The 18,530-nt window shown below is 36.4% G+C and overlaps 1 protein-coding gene across 1 annotated transcript; it reads left to right on the forward strand.

The window, feature by feature from the left end:
- The first annotated feature begins 967 nt into the window (after positions 1 to 967).
- Positions 968 to 18,530, forward strand: il17ra1a (interleukin 17 receptor A1a). Its single transcript, XM_088644673.1, has 13 exons — positions 968 to 1,381; positions 2,006 to 2,030; positions 5,907 to 6,056; positions 6,901 to 7,025; positions 7,185 to 7,311; positions 8,611 to 8,658; positions 9,166 to 9,308; positions 10,276 to 10,350; positions 11,005 to 11,074; positions 12,497 to 12,517; positions 12,604 to 12,726; positions 13,304 to 13,333; positions 15,486 to 18,530. Exons 1-13 carry the CDS (start codon positions 1,280 to 1,282, stop codon positions 16,895 to 16,897), a joined length of 2,451 nt encoding a protein of 816 aa, XP_088500799.1. The 5' UTR covers positions 968 to 1,279; the 3' UTR covers positions 16,898 to 18,530.

Genomic DNA, 18,530 nt, shown 5'->3' on the forward strand with positions numbered 1-18,530 from the left:
GGCTGTTGAGTCAGGAGAGAAGAAGATCAGATGCATATACTTGCAATTAATATTCTGGAACCAAAAAGTAAGGACAACATTAAATGAAACATTAAATGGTATGCTTTATACCAGGTTATTGAAATATCACAGACATTTAGAGCAGCTAAATTTTTATTTACAGGATAATGCTGCCCCCTGGAGTTCAGTTTAATTGCTTTCATTCACAAACCTCAGTTATACCTGCAATGTAACTGCTTATAAAATTAAATTAATTTGGGTAAATGGGTCTACAATTCTGTGTACAATGCAGGAATGAAGAACTCCACTCCTCAAGAGCTAGACCTTTGTAGGTTTTACAAGTGATTTTCCAATAGCAACTCATCAAAACTGGAAAAGCAGCAGGTGACGTATACAAAATTCTCCTGGCACATCAAGTGTATTTTAGAAATCATTCCAATTAGAAAAGGGGAAATGCAATTGAAAAATTGGCCCCTCATGAATATCCTGAAAGTAAAAACCAAATCAGTTTTCTAAAAATATGCTTGAGGTGTACTGCATTTTGAACATATGCAAAGCATTTCCAGTATCATAAGTAATCAGTAAAATAAATCGTTTATATTGAAGCACTGTATTATTAAAGGTGTTATTTTTATTTAACTATATAACTAAGTTTACATAAAAGAAATTAAAGGTGTTCTTTATGATAGTGTATTGAAAGCACAAAACTAGTTGTCAAAATGATGTATACCTATCACACTTTTTACCCTTATGTCAGAAAACCACACCAAATGTATTTAAAATACAACACAAAAAACCAAAGCAGTATTTTACATTTTATTTTTAACATAAAGCCTAAATTATTTTTCACACGATTGAAATAACCCCTTTTGTTCTCCTGATAAACTGGTATTATGTTACCTTTGCGCAACACGTGTTTACTGTAGTAACTGACGCAGAAGTCAAATATTTGCATGTCTCGCACTCCAGGAAGTTCAGAGAAGGGGTTTTCCAGATCTAGCTTGCGGGAAGTGTAAATTAGAAACAGCAGGCAAAACAAAAGGGCAAATAACAAACTTCAGAAATGAAAGATCCAATAATAATATTATAAAAATATTAGTATGTATACATAGACTAATTTAAACGGTCGGGATTATAATTTATTTAAAATCGGCTAATCTGAATGCGTTTTTTAAAAGAAGGCAAGTTTCCAGACTCCGTCTAAATGCCATTAAACTCGTAAGAAAAGCTACATTTTATATACTGATCGCTTCAATCAGTGGTTCGCAGTGTAGGAAAAATGGATTTTCTGCTTTGTCGGCTAGGATGGATTTCTTTCTGGATAACATTGACAGCAAGTGTGCGAATTTTAGAGATCCCACCGATAAATTGCACTCAGAACGTAAGTAATTATTTGTATTACGTGTTGATGACAACCATGACTACTGCTTTACCAGCTTCGACTCGAGCCTTGTTTACTCTTACCCTTTTTATATTTAGAGCTAATCGTTCCACTTAAACGTTAATTCTAATAAATATTTCAGATGAATGATAACCTTGTAACTTCAAATGTATACATGGAAATTTAATATTGTATCAACTTGTAGCATAAAGGTTCTTCTATATATAAATCAGTTAATTGAGTATACTGCTAATATTAATTGGAGCTACTCTATGTTTGTGTTTATAAATTGATATAAACTATTACCAATGTTAATGAAAAAGATTAGTTTATAAGGTGCCTTATAAGGTTAATTGAAGTACTGGTATATTGTTTTGTCTATTTCAGCGGTGTGAAACATTTAATGACTTTTTAACTTATGGAAATGTAAGAAGAAAAGAAACTCTGTTGTTCATTTATGTTCATACAAAAGAAGAAGTGTTTCAATACGAACAGATACAATAGTTTGCGTTCTTTCCAACTCTTACAATGAAACGTAAAGGGATGTCATTTTATATCGTATGCCAGACATCCCTAAAATAAAAAAGTGAGTAATTTTTTTTCTTTTTTGTTTTCGATCTGCAGGGCCTGAAGTGCACTACTGTGAAAAGTAAGTCAAATCAAATCTCACTGTCTCTTTTTGCTAGTTACCAGTTCATATTTGATACTGCTGCCAACCTTTCTGTTTAACTCATGATCATAATACTAGCTATCTTACTTTTTGTGGATTGTATGTAATCGTGTATATTGTGGACCACTAATATTTAAACTGCAGAATGTAAGAAAAGTGAATCAAAAGGCGAGATGGCCTTTTGATCCATCATGGATCCATCTTCATTCCATTTCGGATTGCTTTATTGGCAATACCTAGATCATCCTTCTTGGGCGTAGTGGTGGAACTGTGCCTAAGGATCTGTGCCGGTGGCTGGAAGGTTGCTGGTTCAAATCCCGTGGCTAGCAGAGGAATCCTACTCTGTTGGGCCCCTGAGCAAGGCCCTTAACCCCAGCTGCTCCAGGGGTTGGCTGACCTTGCGCTCTGACCCCAAGCTTCTCTCTACCCATCTGTGTACCTGTGTGTCACATGGAGAGCAAGATGGGTAATCCAAAAAGACAAATTCCTAATGTAAGAAATTTTATATGGCTAATAAAGTGATCTAATTTTAGGTGGGTAGTTGCTTCAGCATGCTTAGGCTGCAAAGGAACACGTTATACATTTATTCCATGCTGAAAGAGAAGAAAGAAAACACAACATTTTGGCTGTGGAGCCTTCTTCAGCCTTCTTGATCTGAAGAAGGCTCCATGGCCGAAATGTTGTGTTTTCTTTCTTCTCTTTTCAGCATGGAATAAACCTATTATCTTATCTTACAACCCCTTGTAAGTGTCTCCTGTTTCCACTCCTAAATCCACTCCGTTATTTCCACTTTCTGACCATGAGCTCTTGTTTCATCGCTGAATATATGCTTACTTTCAGGAAACACTACCTTTCAATCTCCTCTTTTTAGGAGTACAGACAGTTATGGAATTTAATTTGTGTAGCTCAAAGATTGGTTTAGACTCTTCACAGCCGCATCCTCCTTTTTGAATGTAGCAAAAATATTCCAAATAACATATTCCTTGCAAATTCTAATACTATATCATCTGTTTATCTAAATTGTATTGACTTTCACTACTCAGGTCTTGTTTTGGCTTCTCCACATTACTTTCAAGAGAAAAAAAGATGCAGTGGTTATTTCCCTAGTTTCTGTGTCTCCCATTTGATATTTTCAATGGAGGCTCTTATTGCTTGCATGTATTACTCTACACACATATTCCATATTCCATTTGCCTGACTTGAATAGTGTTTTCATATTAAATCTGCTCTGCTTCTACAATGTTAGAATCCCTGCACACCAATTTAGTGTCATCTGCAAACTTCAGAATTTAACCAAATCAAAGAAAAAAAAATCCCTTTTCATTTTTTCTAAAAAAAAAAGTACAGATCACCACAGTAATTTCCTGATAGCATCATTCCACTTACTACTTCCCTTATACAGTGGACCCTTGTCCAAAGTGAGAGTTATGTTCATCCACAGCTGCCTTGTTACGTCACCCTTTAATACCTACAGTATACATGTACAATATTTCACACAAGTGAATGACACCACCTTTACTTAAGTGTGTAATATCCATAACAAATGATGTAATTATCTTGAGATACAAACCCAACATACCGTTTTGACATGGTTATGTACATTTTATGTATCTATAACAACCCAAAAAAAACAATAAATAGAAATACAGTGTAACCAGCTCTTTTCGAACTATGATCTCGTCAAAACCAACAGAATCATTAGCTGCATCAGGGTAGTTTTTTTCCCCACACGCTGTTCATGTATTTAAAGATGGCAATCCACTCTTGATCTATTGGTTTGATCAGTGACATATTGTGTGGTGGTAAAAACTAATCTTTAATGTTGGGACATAACGATTCACAATTGTAAGTCAAGTGTAATAGCATTGTCTATGTTGCTGTAAGTGGAGCAGTTCTTTTTACATCCTGTTTCTCAATTCATCAGTGACGTAAATAGATAGATACTTGATACTGTGGGGGAAATTGCAGTGCAACAGCAAGTTATCACAGTCAGCACAGTACAGTGTAGCGGAATGATACAATAATACAACAATATCAGTGCAGTAAAAGTAAGAAATGGATTATACAGAGTTACAAAATATACAAAAACAGACCCGAAAGTACAGTACACAAAAAGTTGTATTGCACATTATTGATATACTGCACAATTCCCTAGCATATATTGCACAAAAACAGTTGTAAACAGGAAAAAAACAGATGTAAGCAGAGAGTTTTATGTTTAGTCAAAAAACAGGTCAATGTTGCCCCTGCCCAGACACACAGTGGATGAGTTGTACAGTGCAGACAAGAATGTGCAGTACAGTCCAGGCAAGAATGACCTTCTGTAGTGCTCCCTGTTGCACCGTGGTTGGATCAGCCTATTGCTGAACGTGCTCTTCATTCACACAAGCATGTCATAGAGGGGATGGGAGACATTGTCCAAGATGGCCATTAATTTGGACACCATTCTCCTCTCAGCCACTACCTCCAACGGGTGCAGCTCAGACCCAATGACAGAACTTGCTCTTTTGATGAGCTTGTTCAGCCTCCTAGCATCCCCTGCTCTAATCCCAGCGCCCCAGCACACCACCGCTTAGAAAATGGCACTCGCTACAACCAACTGATAGAACATATGGAGCATATGAAGGACGCCCATTGAAGGACCTGAGCCTCCTCAAGAAGTAAAGTCGGCTCTGACCCTTCTTGTATATGGCCTCAGTGTTCTTAGACCATTCCAGTCTATCGTCAATGTGCACTCCCAGGTACTTGTATGAGTCCACTATCTCCACGTCAATCCCATGGATGCAAACCAGAGTAGGTTGGACCCTCTTCCTCCTGAAATGTACAGGATCACCAGCTCCTTCGTCTTGGCCACGTTCTATTGCAAGTGGTTCTTCCCACACCACTACACAAAGCTGTTAACCAGCCATCTGTACTCTTTCCTCCTGCCCACCCTTGAAACATCCTACAATTGCAGAGTCGTCTGAGAACTTCTGCAGGTGGCACGACTTTGAGTTGAGTTGTTTGAGTCCGAAGTATAGAGGGTGAAGAGAACTGTCCCTAGGGGAGCCCCCGCGTTACTCACTACCTGTTCAGACACTGCAAATTGGCCTGTAGCAGGGTGACTTATAATAGTATTGTTCACTACTACTTTTTGGTGCACCATGTATTACAGAGCGTAAACAAATTTTTCATGTTTGACAGATATTTGTTTCTCATTTATATTTTAGTGTAGAATCAAACCCGCATTGAAGAAGGGTGTACTGTACTGATGTTGTCTGCACATTGAATAGTATTCATTTAACTCACTGAGCCTTATCTTCCGTGCCAATAGGATAACGGTTATTCCGTTTAAGAATTAACCTTTAATGTAGAACTTGAACATGTTTTCTGAGAATTTCTGTAAATTTCCCACATCATATACCCAACTCGGATCTGTCATTTTTTATTGTAGGATTAGCCTTTGAAATGTAAATTTCTTTATGATCATATGACAGTATAATTAATTTGACACTAATGTCTTCATAACTTTACATGAAATAGAGATAAGGTGATTGGCTATACATACTGTGTTTGATTGTAGATGGGTTTAATGTTACAGGCAGTGTGTGGTGCTTTTGTTCTTTGTTGGCTTGTTTGCAAGGATTGGGGTTTGAAAGATGAAGTCAGGAATGGAGTGTGTTTCAGGTCATACTTCTTTCTGAAAAATATGAAGAAGCCAACTAGCTTTGTTTGACAGCAGCTAAATGATCTATTATCTTATCCACCTGTTTTTTAAAGAAGCTACAATTTCCACTGTGACGGTATTGCTCAGTATGTGTCTCCGACTTACTGACGTTAATTCTTTCTATTTCTATTTCTCTTTCTTTCTGCTAGGTAATTGCTTGCATAGTAGTTGGCTTCAGTTCATGGATTGCACTCCCACTAATCCCCTGTGGAAATCTGAACCGGAGGTTGGGATCAGAATGGATGAGAATGGGGATGAGGTGCCTGTGATGGTGATCAATTGGAGAGCACAGATTGATGGTAAAGTCTGACGTACATCTACAGAGAAAACCCCCTGCAATACATGCAGAGGCACCTGCTTTCCAGTGGTGAAAGTTTCTTTCACATGTTGTATAACTCACGGGTGTCCGTTCAATACTAATGTTCTGGTGGCAGTTGGGATGTATATAGTGATATGTTCCTGGGTGTCACTCCTCCTACACTAGTAAAAGTGTTGCTGTGGTGAGACAAATGGATTAAGAATAAGAAATTCCATATTTATAAAAGGTTATAGAAGAAAACAATATGTAATATTCCAGAAATTACTAATTAAAGAGTGTATGACTAAAACATACTGTGATGAAAAGCACCATACATCCACCATACCTGCTGATCTTGCTACTTATCTGATCTTCTGCCTCCAACACAACCATTCATTTTCTTCATCATTCTTCCTGTGGTTTTCTGACTGTCTTCCTATCCCCCTTCCTCTGCTTCTCTAGTTTTTAGAACTAATTTACCAATCATTTCATTTGCCAGTCATTATCAATAATATTAAGTTAACTGTAGTGAAACCTTTATTGTTTTGACTAAGGTTTGTAACTCCCTTAGTCAAAACAATAAATGATAAATTTAAATATACTGTCAAAATTGATTGCATTTGTTGCATAAAATGATGAGATAACGGAAGGATGTATTTCACTATGGGGGTATGACCTCGTTGACATTTTTCAAATTGGATTGGGAATCTTATTCCACATTTTCACAAAAGTCTTCAAAACTGTAGATCATACTGTGAAAACACCACATCTTTCCTAAACATCTTTTGTTCTAGTTTTGTGGACTAAAAATCAAATTGCTAACAATATTTGTTTTCTTGTTTCAGGAAGCATTCGATGTCTGAATGGGACACAGGTTCATGTCTTGAAGTTATCCAACAATGATCACTTCTGTGTTCAGTTTATCTTCCAAAATGAACTGAAAAACATGTTAAATCCAGATGGGAACGCAGTAAGAACCTATAAATCTGTAATATATATTATGATTCCACACTCTCACCACCCCTTGGGCAGCTTTATATGACTCAAAAGCCAATTTAAAATATTTTTGGATGTCTAGATTATTTTGTCAGTGCATAACCCATCATCGTGTAATATTTTTTTTTTGCAGTGGTCATTTTCATTGGACAGGATTGTTGCTGAGCCGGGACACACATATATGATCTCTGTGTCTAACCTGCCTAAGCCCAACATAGGAGCTGACTATTACCACATCACAAAAAATCTTTCAGTTCCAGGTAAGAGAGAAAGGTCACATCAAAATAAAGTTAATGATTGTGATTGTTGACTTCTTTTAACTGAAGTGTGATAAAAATACGCTCTGAAAATTTTCTTCAACAGAGGCTCTCTGGATTTACAGTAGTTAATTTCTTAAGTACTAATATTTAATTCACTACCAAAATACAGCGTGTATATGTGGTATATATTCACATGCATGTTCAGTAAAACATTATGTCAAACACTGTTGGGTACAAATAATATGCCAGTGGTCAATATTAACAGTTGAAATGATTAATACATTTAGGAAGAATAAGTGGCCTGCTAAAAATGGTCTCTTATGCATTGTTAAGGTGGTCAAATTTGACACTAACAATCTTTCAAACAGTCTGTATTGTTGACATTAGCTGAAATCAAACATTACAATGTTGGCAGACATTCTAAAGAACAGTGGGACCGGACTGGTCATCATAAATAATTATGGTACCTTGTCTCGTGCTTTAATGATTAAAAAACACGTTCCAGTGTCACCAGAGACACTCAATATATAAAATATAAATATATATCTACAAGTCCATTCAGATTATATTTTGAAGGTTTTTTTTCTTTTCTGTGAATAGTTTTTCATAAATCCCCTAACTGATAACTATATACCCTCTACTAACTTAGCTATCAAAACACCTGTTTCAAACCTGTTAAATTCAGTTTTATTTGTATAGCGCTTTTTACAATGGACATTGTCGCAAACAGCTTTACAGATTTCCGGGCCTGAACCCCCAGTGAGCAGGCCTAAGGCGACAGTGGCAAGGAAGCACTCCCTTAGACTAAAGTAGGAAGAAACCTTGAGAGGAACCCAGGTTCGAAAGGGGGAGCCTATCCTCCTCTGGCCAGCACAATCCTGTATGGTAATGTCCAACAGTGTCAGGAATGCTCAATTGGTTTCCTTCAGTTGAGATTTCTCTGGAAAGGGCAATGTAGAGAACCGGCTGTTGATTTTACGACTGGTAAAAGGAGCTGGATTCTTCACCTGGGCCTCCAAGCAGTCCACCTCAGAATGGATGGATAGAAAAGAGATAAAGTATTAGCGAATGATAGTGAAAACAGAAATTGGTAGTTTGGATGTCTTGCTATTCCTAAGTGTTTATCTGAAAGCTTGACTAAACAAAATATCCTATAGTGACTTTAAAATAAAACATTTTGGAAGGTCATGCAGTGTTTCTGAACTACTGGGTAAAGTCTTGACTAGTCCTGTCTTTTATTGTCTTCTGAGCATTCTCTAACAGTTTTATGACATTTGTGCTTTGCTGTGTTTTTGGCAGAGTGCAGTGACCACAGGATAAGGAGAACTAAATTGTGTCAGCAAAAAGGTGAGTTCAGTCCTTCAACTGCCAACCAATAATGTGGTCATTCGGACCACCCAGTTACCTATCCCCTACAAGACTCAGGCAAGGAGCAGCCTACTCTATACAGTATGTTCATGAAAGAAAACAATAGGCAAGAGCTTAGAGTGGGGAGTGAGCCCTATTCTGAACCTGACAGCTAAGTTCTCTAAGTTAATCAAAATTAGGTTTGTGAGGGTTTTAGTAACCCCTCTGGTTGGTTATTTCACCACTTAATAACTCAGTGGTGAATTGCACTTGCAGCTGACAAATACAATGACCCAAATTGTTTTTGTCATTTGGTACCTACCTTAATTAAGACTAAAAAGTTTAAATTGCACTGCATTTACAATCATCTCACTTTGATACTTTTTGTACAGAAGATCTAAATGCCAGTATGTACAGTATCAGTATCTGAGGACGTATGGTCAAGAATAGCCAAAAGACATTTTCCTGTATCTAAAAATTGAATTGCACTGCTTTCTTTCTGTATAGGAAGCCTATGGGAGTCCAATATTAACTTGGTTGTTAGTGGAGAAGATGCCACCATTCATTTTAACACTGGGAACTACTCTGAGAAGTATGTTGTGTTCTTCAAGTGCTCTGAAAATGATAAGGATCACAAGTCAGTTATGAAGGTATTGTCTATATTGTATATAATTATATATAGTCCTTTAGTTGTGTCACACAAATGATTGGTTGATTTGCATGTTCTTTGATTCTGGAAAGTGTGAAATTCGACACAAAAAAAACTAAATGACATGCAGACTTAGAGTGTCTTTTGTGAGCTGTTCAATAAATTAATGATTTTTCCAGAATGGCGAGATCTGTCTTGTTAGGTGAATTAAATATAAAGGAATTGCAAAAGCTCAACATATCAAAACGGCTTTGGAAAGAACACAGGGATTTTGGATTTGTTCTCTTTTTCTCTACAAAAACATATGAACATTACCTGGAATTATATCAAATGTTGAGAATTTAACTTGAAAAAGTTCGTCTATACCACGATCATTATTTAAAACATCCTTCTTGATTACAGTAAATAATTAAACAGAAAACTCATTAAAACGTTTCTCTACACTGTGTTGATCCCTGAACAATTAAGATAATTCCCCGTGCAAATTTACTCTGTCCCTGAACATAAAACGTTTTTCCTTTTATGACAAGCAGTCTTTTTACAGAAACATAAATCTCTTACAGTGCCTTAACTGTAATCATCCAGTTAAAACTAATCAGTAAAACTTGAACAAAAATAATAGCAAAGCCCCTTGCAAAACACTAAAACATAAAAACAACCTTAAAAATGACTAGAGAATTTCTAGGCAGTATCTCATATTGCATTAGTTGCCTGTTCCCGATTTTGCAGACTTCACTGCAAACTTCTTTTGTTTAAATCTTTTGTAAATCTTTTGACATTCACATGTGTGGCAAGACACTGCAGGTATACTGTAGTTCTGCTTAAATTTTAGATTCAAATCCTTCATCTCCTTGTAAAGAGTTAACTAGGTCAGCAAAATGGTTTTGAAACATATTATATTTATTAATAAATATATTTTATTATTAAACAAAAATATTTGTTTACTTGAGTTTGTCTTAATCTTTCAGGAGAATCAGACGTCACACAGTGTGACATTTTCCTTGTCAAAATGGTCACCAACATGCTGTAATTTCAATGTGGAGGTAAGTTTTAATTAGTATGTCTCAATAGGTGAAATAAAGTGACCCTAACTGTTAAAAATGAGTTGTTGCACAGGACTCCAAGCTAGTCAATGTGATCTGCATGCTTTTCACAGTTAATGGAATTTAGAACATGTGCAACAGTTACTATACTCTTCACAAAATGTCTTATATACTATACTAAGTATGGAGTGCTAAAGAGTGAATATTTTTTATTACTCTATTCTTTTTGATAGACATTAAAAACAATTCTTCACATAACACTGTTGCAAGATCAAGTTAAGCTTTTTTTCATTAGGCAATATGATCATGTTGTTTTATCGCTCAGATATCTTATAGAGAACTGAGCATTCTTCCAGAAAAACAATGAAAAACAATTATGTTATAAATTAAGAAAATACATTCCAAATAAAATAGTAAATTAATAAATAATCAAAAGAAATAAATGAAACTGTAATTTTTCTTGCCTAATAAGAGTTTAGATATACTGTAAATATTCAATACAGTATAATTGTTAATAGACATTGACCTACTGTTATGACCTACAGTATATTAATCATTGTAAAAGTTTAGTTATAGTCATGAAGGTCACCAGGTAGTTATACCAACCTACAGTATTTACACTCCAGCCTTCCTCCTTTCTCCTCTTTCATACAGGTTCAGCCCTTTTTTGTAGGATGTGAAAATGACTGTATTCGACACAGGAAAAGTTTCAGCTTCTGTCAAGGTATGTTTCAGAGCCCAGAGGAAAGAAACAAATCATTTGACATGTGTAGACTGTATCATGTAGAGAAGCAGCCACTCAGAACGTGTGGTCTTTCTTCTAAATAACACACTTGTGGTGCATTAGATGTTAGTCAAATGATTGCTTCATTTAATATGTTTCTCTACTGTGCATGTTTAAATCCGCTTAGTATGGAATATTAATATGAAATTTTACAACTAAAGGCACATTTTGGTAGCTGAGCATAAAATAACAGAAGCATAACATCTCTGATTGTCATAATATTAATTTAGGAATATAAATCTATTATACATTCTGTATATGGCTAGTAAAGTAAAACTAAAAAATAATACACAACAGTATTCCATCTTCTTCATAAACATTGTACTGTATGCATCAAAGTCTTTAACCCAGTCACTTACTGTGGTTATTTTGGAAAAGTTTTGACACGCTTTCTGTGACTATATTTCTGTTTATATACTTTATAAAAAGCTATAATATTTTAACCTTTTGTAGGAATACTTGTCATTATTGTTGTAAAAACATTGTACTTTTTAAAATCCACTTAATTAAGGAATATGAATATGGACTCATGTAACTAAAGAAATTAATAATATTAAAGATCTAATTATAATTTGTTTATATTGCTGGTAGTAATACCATATTCCACTATCTCCGTAAACATCTGCATCAATTTCTTTCACTTGTGATTATTTTGGAAGCATTTTGACATGTCAGTTACAGCTACTGTACAGTATGTTACAGAGCGATGCTTTGGTACAGTGGGGTAAGTGCATGCCTGTCACCCAGAAGATCCCTTGTTTGATTCCCAGTCAGGGCACAAGTTTTATTTTTAACAAAAAGATTCTCTAAAAATAAAATGGTAAATAATATGTATACTACTGTATATTGACATTTTTATATTTATATTTCACAACATGTTAAATATTAAAATGATATTCATAAATTAAAAACATGAATGAGTTAGCAAATGTGAATACTGTCAATGGTGGGAGTAAAAAACAGTTCTACCAGGTTGCAATAAGCCTTCAAAGGAAATATGTATATCTTATCATTATAATCTTGAAATAACGAAGTGGTATGAAAAAGATCACTGAAACTGAAGTATAATAATTTCTCTGATCATTAGCAATTTATTAATAATGAATAATAATTTCAAACTGCTTATATTTTGTTCAGGGTGATCGGTCACTGTTTTAACAACCTTTGCTTTCTTATTAAAAAGACACGAAGTTGCAGATGTCAATAAGTTTGCAAACAAATGACACAGAGCCTTCAAACCACAGTTCCCTATTCACTGACTGAATATGGCATTATCCTTGTTACATACAGTATGGCACACATGATAGATATATTTGTAGAGAGCAAATGAAGCCTAAGTTTGTTATTTTTCTCACTTTGCAGTAGAACACATGGCAACAAAAGGTAAGAACTTAAAAAAAATTATATCAAATATAGAAGTCATTTACTGGAAAAGAGTCCTAAAATGAGTTTCTTTCTTCATTATACAGGTACAGATGACCCAAATGTGCAACCAAACAAGTTTCCTTACTGGGTCATTCCAGCACTGGGAGGAGTTCTTGCTTTGGTCGTGGCTTGTTTCTTCTTTTTAGTGTGCAGAAAAAGAAGAAAAGGTTTGTAAAAGTATCACTGTTATAAAACCTACTGCATAAGAAACCATTCTGGTGTGAAAGAAGAATTTGGTGAAATGTTGAAATACGAGATTTGCAGAAACACCTAGAGGCATTTCTTTGTTGATATTCTCTGAAATGTAAACTGTCCAATGGCTTCTTGCCATGCGAATTAGACAGTTTAACAGTCTATTTTCTGCTATATCTGGTCACAGTCCTGTCTTCATATTACAAAACATGTCAAAGAGTGCAAGTGGTTTTTGACCACTTCTTCTGACTTTTGAGAATCTTGTAACAAACCGAATATGTGTCAAAAGCCATTTACTACTCTTCACACTTTTAATTAAATAAAAGTGTCTGTGTCTGACATTGTTATTGGAAAGTCGCTGTAATAGCATGGCCATAAATGTGTAACAAATGTATATTGTAAGTTAAATGCTTTAACGACACAATACAAAAAATGATTATTCTAGGTTCTGCAGTTGAAATCTGCATATTGAAAGCTTGGTAAAAGTGATGTAAACTGTATATCGGATACCGTTTTCTGTCTCAAACTGAAAGACTTCTTTTTTTGTTTCAGAGCTGGCAAAACTTGCAACTCCTTCAGAAGGTGAGCAAACATTCCTGGCTCTTTTAACACACTTTTCTATACTGAGAGGCATTAAATGTAACTAATGAGTATTGTGGCGAATAGCTTATGATACATTTTTAATGTCTCTCACTATGTATGGATTTTAAACGAGTCAGTCATTTTTTCACTTTGTATATTCTCTTACAGAGAATATCTTATTTTACTGTCAGAACCTTAACACAAGCCTGGAGAGTCAAGAGTAGCTGTCATGTATCCTCCAAAACCTGTGTTGCATCTGTTTCCACAGTGGGATAGTCTTGTTACACTAGCACTGAATAAACAGAAAGCCTCAGACCTGCAGGTCTTTGGCATCTGCAGTATTAAAGGTGCATATCAACATAAGGAATTAACAGGCAACGCCACCCTAACCTTCCTAGCTGTGCTTGTCCAGCTGTGCTTCAAGGCTCAACAGTGGCTCAACCTGGATTTGATTAAGAATTTTGGACTGGATTATTAGGAGCTTCTTCCTATTTTGTTATCCATAACTATTACATTCAACCAATTTGAGTGTGTAGAGTATCAATAACAAGAGAGTGGCTGTGTTCTTAATGGTGCTTCAAAAGAGGGACATCCTCGGCCACAAAGGGGCTTTCGTATTAAGGATAATTTCTTAAAGAGGACTGCCCAGATGTAAAGTGAAGTTAAAAATGTTTCTGCATATCACTGAAAGGCACGGCATAGTAAAAAAAAAAGGTTGATCATGAGTTGTAATGTAGAAAATGGATAATGTTAATGTAGCAGAGCTCTGTGATTTTTCTGTACAGCTTTTTTTTAAAAGGGATTTTGAGGTATACATATCTCATAGCATTTTCCAGTCCTGTGAAATCAATATCTTTCATAAATTAGCTCAAAATATGAAAATACAACACGTGTATTACATGTTTTGCATCAATAACGCTGCTTCTGTTTGCAAAACCAAAATACCGATCTGAAGTAAAGTGATATCATTTGGTATTTGAATTGAGTTAAAATGATCAAAATGGTTATAAAGGTTATAAAGAATATTTAGAGTCGGGCTATATCCTGCATGTTAGGAGTTTACAAAAGTAGGCCAGAACAATTACAATCATCTAAACTATTTAGACTTTAGTGACTCTTGCATAAGAACTTTCAGGAAAAAATAACTCGGTATGAATGCAGTTTGCCGTCTGTATCCCAGGAGGCCTTTAGAGGGCAAAGTGTTGACTGCTACAACAGTTTTATCTTCTGTGAACCAGGGAAGCAGTCAAACATCTTGATGGTGGAATGTTTTATTCGCAGATGAATCTTATATGGGGACATTATAATGAGCCTTATGTTGACTGATGCTTTGTTCAGTTAAACTGGTATGGCAGTGGGAAAGAGACTCCTTTAAAACAGTGCAGATTGAAGGCGTATTAACTTCTGAGTGATACATTGACGTTATCGTGTTCTGGAGCCAACATTTTTTTCTGGTCCTGTAAGACAATCTGGAATTGTTGACTTTCCTGCGGAAAATTGCAAGATCACATGGCTGTAGGATTTCAGTGGCACAGCTTCAAACATACAATGTTGAGGTCTTGCTATGGGCGCTTCCTCTCCCGACCCAAGATGAATCAAACATATATGGGACCCAATTACCATATTCTATCAAGGCATAATAACTGTTTGCACACTTTCACCAGCTAGCTGCAGCGTCACTGGGACAAATGTCAGATCATCCCACACTGTCTTCCAGAGGCTCATGAACCCTATCAGTGCTATCAAGATTGCATTAATGCTCTTCATTGTCATTGTGGATTGCTAACTTGATTTCATTATGGCAGTATGTCATATTTCACACTGAAAACCTATCACAACTGTTTAATATGAACTTTTGTTCACATTATTATATTTGATTTCTATTTTTAAAGCATATTATTAAATCTAATGTCATTAGTTTAAATGTGACACACGTTTTACATTTCCTCTGTACATCCACTTTTGAAGTTAGAATGAGTTAGAAGTAAGAAATTGTAGTTCTTTTCCACTACTCATACACATGCACAAAATGTCAGACCATGTATTAGTTATTTGCAAAGCAAAAATAATTATGTGACTTTGAGGACTTTGTTGCACTCGTTTATGATTGATACAGTTTTGACTCCCCTTTAATACATCCTATTTATTTCAGGTGTGGAACCATTAATCCACAATGTAAACCTGGATGCCCCAAGGAGACCAAGGAAGGTTCTTATTCTCTACTCATTAGACCATCCCTTGTACAAAGAAATTGTGCTCAAGCTCTATGCCTTCCTGAAGGCAGAATGCGGCATCGAGGTCATTCTGGATCTACTGGACACCACTTGGTTAGGTGTTGTAGGCCGCATGCAATGGCTGGATTGGCAGAAACAGCAGATCGAGAAATCATCCGACAAAATCCTAATCCTTTGCTCGCGGGGCATTCGGGCAAAGTGGGAAGCAATGTGTGGCAACGGAAAGGTGTTACTGAAAGAGGACGTCCGCTCTTCCATGGGAGATATGCTCACCCCAGCCCTTAGTCTCATCATCCCCGACTTCCTGGGGTCGGCGTCATTTGGAAAGTACATGGTGGCATATTTTGAGGATGTGAGCTCTGAGCAGGATATCCCCGGGCCCTTCCGCATTACTGTCAAATACAAGCTAATGAAGCACTTTGAAGAGATCTACTTTCGCATTGTGGACAAGGAGAAGCATGAGCCAGGAAGAATTAACCGTGTGGAAGGTATATCACAGGATGAGTACTGTAAAAGGCCCTGTGGGAAAGCTTTGCAGGATGCCATTGACGCTTTCCAAGCGTATCAGGTGGAGAATCCAGACTGGTTTGAACAGGAGTGTGTGGACAGCGAGGAGGAAGTAGCAGAGTCCTACCCTGTGGATACTGCTGCCAACTCTGTTCTTTGCTGTGTGCCACAGTTAAAAGAAGGGCTGCCCATCCTCATTAATGAAGTAGGAATACTTAGGGACACTGAAGAACTTTATGCGGTGACCCCCCTTGTACAAGACGAAGGGGAAAGCTTATTGTCATGTGTGGTTCTCCCAGGTGTTCATCCAGATAACTATCAGGTATTGACATCTCAGCCAGTCATTCAGGATACTCCTGGCATCTTGAGACTTGAAGTCAATTCTTCACCCCTACAAAGGCCAGAATTCCTGATAGCTGAACCAGCAGTGCAAGATCCACTTATTCCAGAAATGAATTATCTGCAGCTGAAGGAGGAGATACCAATGCAGAATGACCCTTTGAATAGCAATGAACAGTCACCCCTGACACCAAGTCATCTCTCACCTGAAGTGCTTAAGTCCTTACATGCTCTCCAGCTATCACAGGGTTCCTTTGCAGAGCCACCTCTGTCTTCTTTAGAGGATGGGTATGAACTGGAGGAACAAGGCAATAGAGAACTGGGGCTATACCATGGAAAGAGGCCATCAAGTGGATCTGACCAAGGCTATATCTCAAGGAGCTCCCTAACCCAGGACTCCTCAACTGGAGGAGATCTGTGTGATCCTTTGATTGAATTAAGACGACTGCAGGAAGAATGTTTCCTCAACAGTCTGAACACCTAAGTCCTTGATACTGTTTGCTAAAACAATTTTTTTTAAAAACTTGGAGATCAGTAAATGGGAGAATCACTTCCATCTTAAACAATGAACTGAAATTCTGTCCTTTAAAAATCAAATTGGATCAGAGGTTTAACAACGATTTAGTAGATTTGTATTAAATACTGTACATTTAAAAGCCTTCGCTTAAATATTCTAAGGAGATAATGCTGCCATAGGTTATGATGAAAATGCATTAATTCACAGACGGTGCAAGGATTTCCTGTTATGAAATCTAGGTTTTGCATATTGCATGTAAATGTATAGTTGATGTTGCATCTAAAATGAGACATGTACATGTCAAGAAGTGGGTGTGTGGGGGAGCAAGATTGCAGAGGGGGCTGATTAAACAGTGTGATGCTAGAAGGTATGGCTAAAGCAATCTACTATTACTGTAACTAACTCAATCCTCAGTAATAAGTCTGAGAAGTTTTAGTTGAACTACAAAATATGCACCGGCGACAACCTAGACTATTTGAAACAATATAACGACGAATACTATAAAAGACTTTGCGCGATGAAAACAGTGGAAACGCCAAAAAGTGAAAGAGCTGGCAAAATTTACGGCATTCCTCTACGGATACAGAAGGACTGTCTGCTGACAATACAGGGGTTAGTGTATTTCTGTCCATAAACTCTGAAGCCCTTGATTACGGAATATATTCTTCATAAGAAAATATAAGGTTTGAGAAATAATTTGGAATTTAAATCGAATTGCTCTGTAAGGTAAACCAAACCCTAAAGAACACCATTAAACACTCGCGACACAAATGGATGTTGTAATGAATGTAATGTATGATTCTTGACATAAGGTACAATCTTTTCAAGACTACCCGAAATCACACCAGATAATTCAGAAAAAAAAATTGAACACGTCATGCACAATCAACTAAACCTACCAACAGAGACTGTACAGGAAATAACATCTTACAAGGCGCGCTGTATAGGAAGAAAAAATGCAAACGCCAATCGCCCCAGACTTATTGCTAAGTTTGAACAGTACAAACAAATAAGGATAAGGAGCCAACAGGAACAGACTATGGCCTTAATGACCAATTTCCTTGTGAAATACATCGGATATGCAAAAATCTGTTCCAAATTAGAAAACAATTTCTGGAAAAAGGGAAGTGCGGAGTTATCATGGTGGATAAACTCTATGTGGACGGATGGCCTTAGCGTGACAGAGAAGTCACCCCTTGGTTAGTATAAATTCTGCTGAACAATAGAGGAAGAAGCAATGCTTAATGCAGTTAAAAAAAAAACCTGTAGCGCAAACTCTGTTAAATTACCGTATACCTCGATCCAAACCCTGCTCCTGTTGCTGTTGCTTGCCTGTTGTGTCCTGCATTTGTTTCAGTATTTTGTCTTTATTCATATATTTGTTTAACATTAATGGGGATTTGATTGCTGTTGTGCTTGTTTCTATATCCGATATGTTTCTTTATTGCTGTGAGTATTGTTATAATGATATGGAGGGAGGACCACTATTAAGAGAGGAAATGGATATTAAGGGGTATTGTATGTCTTTGACTAGAATAACTGTTGACATTTTTTTGCAATGTAAAATTTAATAAAGTAGCAATGTAAATTACATTTGTAA

This window comes from Lepisosteus platostomus, chromosome 9 (genome assembly GCF_059453375.1).
Source record: "Lepisosteus platostomus isolate fLepPlt1 chromosome 9, fLepPlt1.hap1, whole genome shotgun sequence".
NCBI lineage: Eukaryota > Metazoa > Chordata > Actinopteri > Semionotiformes > Lepisosteidae > Lepisosteus > Lepisosteus platostomus.